The sequence below is a fragment of the Oncorhynchus kisutch genome, linkage group LG11 (genome assembly GCF_002021735.2).
Source record: "Oncorhynchus kisutch isolate 150728-3 linkage group LG11, Okis_V2, whole genome shotgun sequence".
Lineage (NCBI taxonomy): Eukaryota > Metazoa > Chordata > Actinopteri > Salmoniformes > Salmonidae > Oncorhynchus > Oncorhynchus kisutch.
In genome coordinates, this window is record NC_034184.2 from 67823181 (window position 1) to 67835520 (window position 12340).

The 12340-nt window shown below is 48.1% G+C and overlaps 1 protein-coding gene across 13 annotated transcripts in view; it reads left to right on the forward strand.

Annotated features, from left to right (window-relative positions):
• LOC109899362 (microtubule-associated protein 4) overlaps window positions 1-12340 on the forward strand; it is a 125139-nt gene that overhangs the window by 46619 nt on the left and 66180 nt on the right. For all 13 annotated transcript variants that reach the window (XM_031836149.1, XM_031836151.1, XM_031836154.1 and 10 more), the window contains one exon: window positions 11947-12060. In XM_031836149.1, the coding sequence (XP_031692009.1) occupies window positions 11947-12060 (114 nt within the window). The remainder of the gene's footprint in view (window positions 1-11946; window positions 12061-12340) is intronic.

Genomic DNA, 12340 nt, shown 5'->3' on the forward strand with positions numbered 1-12340 from the left:
CTCAATCTTATTCTGAGAAATAAGGTAGGCCACTTGATTTCAACATCTGAACAAAGTGGACAGGCTAGAATGTGTTCCAACAGTTGGAGACAAACAGAAGGGTGTGTTCATAACAATTATACTGTTCTACCCTGTTAGCTAGCAAATACATCCAAGTTGGATAAACTTGAAATATAAAGATTAGCTGGCTACTCACTAGCATGTGGGCTTGTGCTTGAGAGATTGTTTATGAGACGTGTGTTCATTTTCTACAATGCCTGCTAAAAGAAGTTGGCCAGTTTAGTGAATGTGCATTATGCATGGTTCTGTTTCAATTTGGAACAAAAAGGGCATTTTGATAGACTTCAAAGCCAGATCAGTAATTACTGGGGGGGGGGGGGGAAGCAGGATGAGCTAGTTTAATTATTAGTGGGTCTTATGGTTGTGGAAGGCAGGTATAATTTCACAAGCACTGAATTCATTAGATTATTGCTGACTGTTTGAAATGTAGTATATTTTACCTTTAATTGTACAACAAAGCATATTTAGAAAACTTTTTTTTTTAAATTAAGACATATATCATGAATCACCCATAAGTTGAGATAGGACTGGGTGATATGACCTAAAAATCCTAACTCCATTTGCCTCGGTCACAAACAGAACCTTGGTTAATAGCATTAGCTTATTGAGATAGGGAATAGTTTTACCTTCAATGAAGTACTCTGCTTGGTTTAGTCATGTTTCTGAAGAATAATGTTTCTTAGACTAATTAATGAGGACACCCTTGCCTGAGTCGTTAATCAAGCTACTTTAACAATACAAGAGGGAAGGGAGACAGACGGATACGACCACAAAAAGACACTTGTTTTTTCCTACTGTTTTGATGTCCTTGTCTAACACAGCCTTTACTCTTAGGAGAGCTCTGTCCTTCTTCGTTCATTTAACTTCCTGACCTGTCTATTTCCTCTCCCCTCTGTGGCATTAGACTGCAGTTAGCACTGTGTGTGTCTGTGCATCTGTGTGTCGATGTTCGTGTGTATGTGCTCTCCAGTTCTCTTCCGAGCGGAACATGGGGCCTGGGTAGCACTGCTGCTGTGTGGCCTCTTGGCAGGCTTCTCTCTGTCTCTCCAGTCCGGGGGGAGATCTGCAGCTATATGGGTCAGGTTGGCCTACTTACAGCTGGGGGCTGCAGCAGCAGTGGCTGGCCCCACATCAGATGTGCTTCATGGGGAGGCAGAACAGAGGAGAGTGGGAAGGACAGGACCGTCCCTCCAGAGACCTACAGGAGCCTGCCTCCGAGTCCTCAGAGCCCTGGTCCTGCCAGCTGTGTCACCCACATCCCTGGGAAGAGTGAGAGTGAGAGGGAGACTGCCCCTGCCATGTAGCGAGACGGAAAGAGAGAGGGCAAAGATAACTTTGACCTATACATTATACATACTTACCTTCATTAAAATGCAAAGTTACAGAGCTGCCACCAGGAGAAAGGTAGGAAGAGAGCTTGACAGAAAGACTGAGACAGAGACCGAGAGAGACAGAGACCGAGAGAGACAGAGACCGAGTGAGACAGCGACAGAGAGAGACAGCGAGAGACCAAGACCGAGAGAGACAGAGACCGAGAGAGACAGAGACCGAGAGAGACAGAGACCGAGAGAAACAGAGACCGAGAGAAACAGAGACCGAGAGAAACAGAGACCGAGAGAAACAGAGACCGAGAGAAACAGAGACCGAGAGAAACAGAGACCGAGAGAGACCGAGACCGAGAGAGACAGAGACCGAGAGAAACAGAGACCGAGAGAGACAGAGACCGAGAGAGACAGAGACCGAGAGAGACAGAGACCGAGAGAGACAGAGACCGAGAGAGACAGAGACCGAGAGAGACAGAGACCGAGAGAGACAGAGACCGAGAGAGACAGAGACCGAGAGAGACAGAGACCGAGAGAGACAGAGACCGAGAGAGACAGAGACCGAGAGAGACAGAGACCGAGAGAGACAGAGACCGAGAGAGACAGAGACCGAGAGAGACCGAGAGACCAGACAGAGGCCGAGAGAGACTGAGGCCAAGAGAGACAGAGGCCGAGAGAGACAGAGACAGAGACTGAAAGAGAGACCGACTGAGAGAGACAGAGATATATAGACAGAGACTGAAAGAGAGACAGACTGAGAGAGACAGACAGAGACTGAAACAGACTGAGTGTGACAGAGACCAAGAGAGACAGACAGACAGAGATGGAGAGAGACAGACTGAGACGGAAAGAGACAGACTGAGACGGAGAGAGACAGACTGAGACGGAGAGAGACAGACTGAGATGGAGAGAGACAGACTGAGATGGAGAGAGACAGACTGAGACGGAGAGAGACAGACTGAGACGGAGAGAGACAGACAGAGACTGAGAGAGAGAGACAGACAGACTGAGAGAGAGAGACAGACACTGAGAGAGACAGACAGAGACTCAGAGAGGCAGAGACAGAGGCTGAGCGAGACAGAGACCGAGACTGAGAGTCAGACAGACTGAGAGTCAGACAGATAAACTGAGCGAGACAGACGGAGACTGAGAGAGACAGACAGAGACAGACATGGACTGAGAGAGACTGAGACAGTTATTGAGAGTGACAGAGACTGAGGGACACGGAGACTGAGAGAGACAGACAGAGACTGAAACAGACTGAGTGTGACAGAGACCAAGAGAGACAGACAGACAGAGATGGAGAGAGACAGACTGAGACGGAAAGAGACTGAGAGAGACAGACTGAGACGGAGAGAGACAGACTGAGACGGAGAGAGACAGACTGAGATGGAGAGAGACAGACTGAGATGGAGAGAGACAGACTGAGACGGAGAGAGACAGACTGAGACGGAGAGAGACAGACAGACAGACTGAGAGAGAGAGACAGACACTGAGAGAGACAGACAGAGACTCAGAGAGGCAGAGACAGAGGCTGAGCGAGACAGAGACCGAGACTGAGAGTCAGACAGACTGAGAGTCAGACAGATAAACTGAGAGAGACAGACGGAGACTGAGAGAGACAGACAGAGACAGACATGGACTGAGAGAGACTGAGACAGTTATTGAGAGTGACAGAGACTGAGGGACACGGAGACTGAGAGAGACAGACAGACAGATACTGAGAGAGCCCAAGACAGTTATTGAGAGTGACAGAGACTGAGGGACACGGAGACTGAGGAAGACAGACAGAGACTGAGAGAGCCCAAGACAGTTATTAATAGAGAATTAGACAGTTATTGAGAGAGACAGAGACTGAGAGAGACCGAGACAGAGAGGGATAAAGAGACTAAGAAGGATAAAGAGATTGAGAGACAGGGAGATAAAGACAGATACTGAGCGGGAGAGACAGAGAATGAGAGGGATAAAGAGACAGAGACTGAGAGAGAGATAGACAGCGACTGAGAGGGATAAAGAGACAGAGAATGAGAGAGACAGCGACTGAGAGAGAGACAGACAGCGACTGAGAGAGAGACAGACAGCGACTGAGAGAGAAACAGACAGTGACTGAGAGAGAGACAGACAGAGAATGAGAGAGACAGGTAGAGACTGAGACAGACAGGGACAGTTATTGCGAGAGATGGAGAGAGACAGACGGAGACAGGTACCAACAGAGAGACAGACCCGAGAGAGACATTGACAGAGACCGAGAGAGACAGCGAGAGACCAAGACCGAGAGAGACAGAGACCGAGAGAAACAGAGACCGAGAGAAACAGAAACCGAGAGAGACAGAGACCAAGACCGAGAGAGACCAAGACCGAGACAGAGACCGAGAGAGACAGAGACCGAGAGAGACAGAGACCGAGAGAGACAGAGACCGAGAGAGACAGAGACCGAGAGAGACAGAGACCGAGAGATACAGAGACCGAGAGAGACAGAGACCGAGAGAGACCAAGACCGAGAGAGACCGAGGCCGAGAGAGACCGAGGCCAAGAGAGACAGAGGCCGAGAGAGACAGAGACCGAGAGCGACAGAGACAGAGACTGAAAGAGAGACAGACTGAGAGAGACAGAGATATATAGACAGAGACTGAAAGAGAGACAGACTGAGAGAGACATACAGAGACTGAAACAGACTGAGTGTGACAGAGACCAAGAGAGACAGACAGAGATGGAGAGAGACAGACTGAGACGGAAAGAGACTGAGGAAGATCGAGAGACTGAGAGGGAGAGACAGAGAGAGACTGATGAAGACGGAGAACAGAGAGACTGTGGAAGACGGAGAGACAGAGAGAGATTGAGGAAGACGGAGAGACTGAGAGGGAGAGACAGAGAGAGACTGAGAGGATGAGACAGAGAGACTGAGAAAGACGGAGAGACAGAGGGAGAGAGAGACTGAGGAAGACAGAGAGACTGAGGAAGACGGAGAGACTGAATGTGAGAGAGAGAGACTGAGGAAGATCGAGAGACTGAGAGGGAGAGACAGAGAGAGACTGATGAAGACGGAGAGACAGAGAGACTGAGGAAGACGGAGAGACAGAGAGAGATTGAGGAAGACGGAGAGACTGAGAGGGAGAGACAGAGAGAGACTGAGGAAGACGGAGAGACAGAGAGACTGAGGAAGACGGATAGACTGAGAGGGAGAGACAGAGAGACTGAGGAAGACGGATAGACTGAGAGGGAGAGACAGAGAGAGACTGATGAAGACGGAGAGACTGAGAGGGAGAGGGAGAGAGACTGAGGAAGACAGAGAGAGACTGAGGAAGACGGATAGACTGAGAGGGAGAGACAGAGCGAGACTGAGGAAGACGGAGAGACTGAGAGGGAGAGAGAGACTGAGGAAGATGGAGAGACAGAGAGAGACTGAGAGGGAGAGACTGAAGGGAGAGACAGAGAGAGACTGAGGAAGACTGAGAGACAGAGGGAGAGACCGAGGAAGGCGGATAGACAGAGAGAGACTGAGGGAGAGACAGAGAGACTGAGGAAGAGGGAGAGACCGAGAGAGACTGAGACGGAGAGACAGAGAGAGACTGAGGAAGAGGGAGAGACAGAGAGACTGGGAGAGACTGGGAGAGACTGAGAGGGAGAGACGTTGATTACATGTTGTACTGTATGTATTAGCCTACAATACAACATGGAAATGGCACTCTATGGTAATGTATTTTATATTATCCATCTTTATGCTCCTTACGGAGGCCTGAAGATGGAAGCTCATCACCTACAATCTAACAAAAACCTCTTGGAGTACTCAAAACACTATTACTGGGAATTCATGCAAGCCAAAGTGTTAACACACCAGCTTTCAGCAAAAACCTCTGCAATGCATGTGAACGCATGCCAGAGCCTGATGCTCTTTTCATCCCAATAACCTATGAACAAGAACTGTGGCTAAACCCCCTACATATTCATGATCTGCCTTTTTAATCCTGTAGCTTGGGAAAGCACACAGTGTATCCTCCTTCCTCCTCTCTAGTGGAAGCTGTGTCTTTCATCTTCTGCAGTTTCCACGTGTAATGTTCTGATCCCCAATCCCAGTGACTTTAAACCCACACTGGAGCTTTTCCAATGCCTTCATGGTGTACTGTGGGCCAGGGAGATGGACCGTGTTGTCTCACTGTGTGACTGGGAGCTGTAACAGAGATGAAATGAACACTATTCTCTGCATTTCTGCCCCCAACAGACTGTCTGTCTTGGACAGGGCTGTGGGGTGTTTAAGAAGGCGATCAAAAGGAGGTGTGGTGGAATGGCAGACTCTATCGTGAGGTCATTGGGTCAGACTCTGGGGCCTTGAAAAGCGCCATATAAATATAATGTATCATAATTATTATGGAACCGGAGGGGTCACTCAAGGGCAGAGCTGTGTGTGAATGTGTGTTGTTTTTTTTGTCTTACACTTGTCGTGTAATATGGACGTGTGTGTGTGTGTGTGTGTGGAGTCTTGTCAGTAGCCCATTGCCTCAGTGCTCTCTCTGCTTTGACGAACCTGCTCTGCAGACCTGCGGCCTCTCTGCTCTCTGTGGGAGTGGTGCAAGTGGAGTGGGTACCTGCTGCTGTGTCCCCTCCCTCCGGCGGTGTCCCACCTTTCTCTTTATGACCTGTCAATGACCACGCTCCTCATCAATTGTTCCCCTATCTCCTGCATTAGCCCTCTGGCTTAGATAGAAAATAAGATGTGTTAGATCAGATTTGGGTTCAGTACTCCTGAAATGAGGACGGCCCGCGCTCACAGAACTCAGCATGTTGAACTAATCCAGATGTTCAGTATCCAGGTGTACAGGTAACTACCAAAATAAAGGAAACACTTGAGTAAATGAGGGATACAACATATATTGAAAGCAGGTGCTTCCACACAGGTGTGGTTCCTGAGTTAATATATTAACATCCCATCATACTTAGGGTCATGTCTAAATGTGCCCAGTTGGCCATTATTCTGGCTACCATGGCTAGAAGAAGAGATGTGTGGCTTTGAAAGAGGTGTCTGAAAGGAGCATGGTGGGTTTAAAGTGTGTGTGTGTGTTTCAACACTTATGGGAGATTCTGAAGCGGCGCCTGAGACAGTGTTTTTTCCACCACCATCAACAAAACGGCAAATGATGGAATATTGAAGAATGGTGTCGCATCTCTCCGATAGAGTTCCAGACACTTGTAGAATCTATGCCAAGGTGCATTGACGCTGTTCTGGCGGCTCGTTCCCCGTGATCACATATTTTCCCACTTCTGACCACTGCCCTTTATCTGTGAGTTACAGTACCACCCCTCTCTATACAATCCTCCCCCAGGAGGACTCCCCCCACTCAGCACAGATGTGTGTCTTTACAGATGAGGGTGAAATGGGTTCTATCATTTCTGACCTAAATGGACTTCATTTCCCTGGGATTTTATTCCCTCTGATTTATTTGTATCAAAGCCTTCCAAATGATAAAACCCCCCAGCCTTAATCCGTAGGCTAACCACTGGGAAGATCAATGGAGCTGCTGCTAACAGGGTTCTACATGGGCAGCCAGGCAATGGGTGCTTTACAGACAGGGGCAGGCACACACACACACACACACACACACACACTATACACACATGCGGCTCAGCATTCAGCTTAGTTCTGTGTGTGTGTGTGTGTGTGTGTGTGTGTGTGTGTGTGTGTGTGTGAGAGAGATATTCCAGAGGGATTGACATCAAAAACTGCAGAGCGGCAGGCTGTGGCAACCCAGAGCTGTGATCTAATGACCCTGCATCCGTGGATCACATGTGTCATCCTGTCTGACTGCAGAAGAGCAGTCTTCTATGTCCATGTGTCATCCTGTCTGACTGCAGAAGAGCAGTCTTTTATGACCATGTGTCATCCTGTCTGACTGCAGAAGAGCAGTCTTCTATGTCCATGTGTCATCCTGTCTGACTGCAGAAGAGCAGTCTTTTATGTCCATGTGTCATCCTGTCTGACTGCAGAAGAGCAGTCTTCTAGGTCCATGTGTCATCCTGTCTGACTGCAGAAGAGCAGTCTTCTATGTCCATGTGTCATCCAGTCTGACTGCAGAAGAGCAGTCTTCTATGTCCATGTGTCATCCTGTCTGACTGCAGAAGAGCAGTCTTCTATGTCCATGTGTCATCCTGTCTGACTGCAGAAGAGCAGTCTTTTATGTCCATGTGTCATCCTGTCTGACTGCAGAAGAGCAGTCTTATATGTCCATGTTTCATCCTGTCTGACTGCAGAAGAGCAGTCTTTTATGTCCATGTGTCATCCTGTCTGACTGCAGAAGAGGAGTCTTCTATGTCCATGTGTCATCCTGTCTGACTGCAGAAGAGCAGTCTTCTATGTCCATGTGTCATCCCGTCTGACTGTAGAAGAGCAGTCTTCTATGTCCATGTGTCATCCTGTCTGACTGCAGAAGAGCAGTCTTCTATGTCCATGTGTCATCCTGTCTGACTGCAGAAGAGCAGTCTTCTATGTCCATGTGTCATCCTGTCTGACTGCAGAAGAGCAGTCTTTTATGTCCATGTGTCATCCTGTCTGACTGCAGAAGAGCAGTCTTCTATGTCCATGTTTCATCCTGTCTGACTGCAGAAGAGCAGTCTTTTATGACCATGTGTCATCCTGTCTGACTGCAGAAGAGCTATCTTTTATGTCCATGTGTCATCCTGTCTGACTGCAGAAGAGCAGTCGTTTATGTCCATGTGTCATCCTGTCTGACTGCAGAAGAGCAGTCTTCTAGGTCCATGTGTCATCCTGTCTGACTGCAGAAGAGCAGTCTTCTATGTCCATGTGTCATCCAGTCTGACTGCAGAAGAGCAGTCTTCTATGTCCATGTGTCATCCTGTCTGACTGCAGAAGAGCAGTCTTCTATGTCCATGTGTCATCCTGTCTGACTGCAGAAGAGCAGTCTTTTATGTCCATGTGTCATCCTGTCTGACTGCAGAAGAGCAGTCTTCTATGTCCATGTGTCATCCTGTCTGACTGCAGAAGAGCAGTCTTCTATGTCCATGTGTCATCCAGTCTGACTGCAGGAGAGCGGTCTTCTATGTCCATGTGTCATCCTGTCTGACTGCAGAAGAGCAGTCTTCTATGTCCATGTGTCATCCCGTCTGACTGTAGAAGAGCAGTCTTCTATGTCCATGTGTCATCCTGTCTGACTGCAGAAGAGCAGTCTTCTATGTCCATGTGTCATCCTGTCTGACTGCAGAAGAGCAGTCTTCTATGTCCATGTGTCATCCAGTCTGACTGCAGAAGAGCAGTCTTCTATGTTGATGCATTTATGTGGTTTTATCTCTTTTGTGCCTTTTTCTTTTGTTTGAAATGTGAATGTCCTATACATTATTTTATTTGCTGTGTTATAGGGACATTTCACCACAACGTCAACGTTTATCAGACCTTTGCACATCTGTTGGAGGTGGGATTATCTTCCCCCCAAATCAGTATTCTTCAGAGGAGCCCCTGTGGTGCTCCCCTCGTCCCTCGCCCTGTCTGCCGGCGTGTGTACCCAGCATGCGGAAATCCGACTGGGGATAAGAAGGGGGGGAAAGCTGGGGTCAGCTGTAGGACAACACTGTGGAGTTAGCCGAGTTAGCGTAGCCTAGCATAGTCTTCTGTCCAGCTGTGTGGCACGGGGCTAATCCTGACACTTCCACTGCTCCGTCATTTTGTTTCGCTCTGCCTTCCTTACCACCCAGTCGTATTGATTACATCAGACGTTACAACCACAGAGGAAATGTTCAGAGGTTTTGAAGTGTTCTGTCCCCACACTAAGTTGGGCTCAAATAGTGGGCTGAATAATTCATATCTCTATATCTCTTATAACTAATACAAAACCAAAGCTGTGTTGCTGAGTCCTATTTAGAGAGATACATTTCAGTGTTTACCCAATATTCATTTAGCAGTGGCGGGCCACCGCTATATTTTTTAAATAAGATCATCTTTGAGAACTAACAATCATCAATAAAAAGAAATTGACTCAGAAAGATTCTAAAATTCCACGAATGTTTGAGTCACTCGCATAAATGTGTAGAATTGCAGAAAATTTGCTCTTGGCTGCAGAGACATAAATAGCTACATTTTTGTCTCTGTGGCCAAGAAGAGGGTCTTTTTTCAAACTTTGGTCTGAAACCACACAATTGGCCATATGCCCACTACCACGCCATACGTCCACTAACGTTGCCACCTTAATCCACTGCATTTACCCTGTCCAGGTGTCTAATCCTCATAAGTGACATGGGTCAGGACGGGAGTCGGCCAGTTCCTGTATGGCTGCAGTTTCAAAGCAGAGCCTAGCACTCTCCAGATGTTATGTCACACAACATCCATTTGAAATGTAACACTTTAAAAGGCTCTCTAATGCACATACAGTGTCTACTGCACATGGGCGGACCAGAATGCCACTGGGTTGTATTTGAGATTCAGGTGGTGATTGTGTCACACCCATTCATCCGTTTTCAGAGGGACTTCATCTCTCCAACTGTGAAAGCCAGCGCGACAGGCCCTGTAAGATGCTGTCTGCTCAGCTGAACCATGACAGGGATATACTGTGTATACAGACGCCACACACACACAGCAGCAGTGATCTAGGTCAGACCGAGCCATAGAGTATGCTAGGAGCTGGAGATACAGAGGGATGGACAGAGGAGTAGAGAGATGGAGGGATGAAACTCTGGGCAAAGGCATCCAAAGGTTCACTGCTCTTCTTACTGGGCCCTTAATTGTGGTGTATCAATCTTTCACCCCTCCCTCTCCCACCCCGTCCGGGGCCCCTTTCATTTTGCCCTGTTTTGTTTTACCCCAATGCCCTTAAACAACCCCATTGTGTTCAGTTGGCCTGGTGTGTTTCAATAGCTAACAGCTTGTCGACAATGGGTGGGCATGCAGCCTTGCTCCCCACGCTGGGTTCCCGGGGGCAAGCTGATACGAGTGCTACATGACTTGGCATGTTTGGGTCCAGACGCCCACGCAGCCCCAGTCTGAAGTTGATTTACTTAGTGATGTGTGTGAATTCTGGAGTGTTGGGCTGCCCGGAGCTGTCAGTGTCCCACTGTTTCAGATGCTTTCTTGACCCACCCGGGCCTTTCTCTCTTCTGGGTTGTCCTCAACGCTCCCTTGCCTCACATCTTCACAAAGATCCAATCACTGTCCTCTTATCCAAGCATTAACCTCTTACTGTGTCCCCACTTTTCCTAACATTCATAGTTCTGCTGACCATTCTAGATCTCCAAGCCCCCTGAGTGCCCTGTCCCAGTTCCCTGGGGAAAGGCTCACGAGACATGCCTCATCACGAATTGGAGGCATTCAGACACGGTCTTGTTCAGTCCATCTCGTTTGAGCTTTCGGAGTATCTCAAATCAAATGTTATTTGTCACATGCGCCGAATACAACAGTTGTAGACCTTACCATGAAATGCTTATTTACAAGCCCTTAACCAACAATGCAGTTCAAGAGATAGAGTTAAGAAAATATTTACTAAATAAACTGAAGTAAAAAAATATATATAATAATAAGAAAATAGAGAAATAACAAATAATTAAAGAGCAGCAGTAAAATACCAGTAGCGAGGCTATATACAGGGGGTTCCGGGACAGTCCATGTGAAGGGGGACTGGTTAGTTGAGGTAATATGTACATTGCGTTGCTCAGTTATCTTGACTATGGTTCACCAGTGTGAGAATGAAAGCTGCAATTTCATAGCCATATACTGTGTTTTTAGTTTTTCAAACATATTAAGCCAGGAATGCCCTTTTCTAAACTGTTCTGCCAGATTTCAGCACCTTGGACAGTAACCCAGCAAACGAGCAAAGTCCAGAGAGCAAACCTAAAAAGCACCAGTCTATTCTTCCTTCCTCTCACCTCTGCAATGTTAACAGCCTCTCTGATTCAACTTTTTTGTGTCTCCTCTTGTCTCTCTGAATAGGCATGTGTATTATCGAGCGCTGAGACACACACACACGCACTCGCACACAAGTTCAAATTCCCCCCACCTGCCCCCCTCCGTCGACTACTGTCTAGCTTTTGGACCCGGCACTGCTGTGTTTGTGACTTTGGGTGTCGTCCTGTCCCCCCGCGTCACTGTCACCCTCAATGGAGCTGCATGGGAACAGAGGGAGGTTGGGGGGGGGGGGGGGGTCTGGGAGAGTGCCGCTCTCCCACAGCGGCCAAATAACAGCCACATCGGATCAGACGACCAGACGGAGGGCCTAGATAGTAGAGTCAGGACCCAGAGGCAGGAGGGCAGGACAGAGGTGGGAGGGCGGGGGGGGGCAGAACCAGTCACAGACGGGGAGAAGTGACCACGGCCCAGGCTACTGCAGCCACTGATCAGCACAGAGCTACTGCGTACACAGAGATACAGCTGAGACTGCACTGGAAAGAAATAGGGGAAAGGATTCCCAATATCAAATGCTGTTTTAGATTTAACAGGCTTGATAGCGCTTTATTTAGAGGAGAAATTACAGGTGAGTGAGTGAGAGGTTTGTGTGTTTTGATGTACAGTTAGTGGACATGTGCGGTGTGTTGCCAGAGGGTGGAACTAATGTGAGGTGTTCTGTGTTTCCAGTTACTGCAGGTTCTAAAGTGACACCTGGGGGACAGACAGCAGCGTCACGCCCAGAACCACAGGGGGAAGTGCGTCCCAATTCGTCAGAGCAGCAAGTCTTTGCAGCCCTCTCAGGTAAGGGACCTGATGCTGCACTATTTCATAATGTTTACCCTGAAGTATATCTCATCTATTGATTTGGAGAGCTGGTAGAGATCTGAACTCATCTCCTACAGGTGTGACTGAAGTGATGTGTTGTTCACCCTTAAAGAGAGGACTGTTCTGCATTTTCAGTGTTCAGTTTGTGGTGGAGGGTCTCATGCTTAGTCTACTCACACCCATCTCTATCTCTCTCTCTCTCTATGTCTCTCTCTGTCTCTCTCTCTCTGTCTCTGTCTCTCTCTGTCTGTCTCTG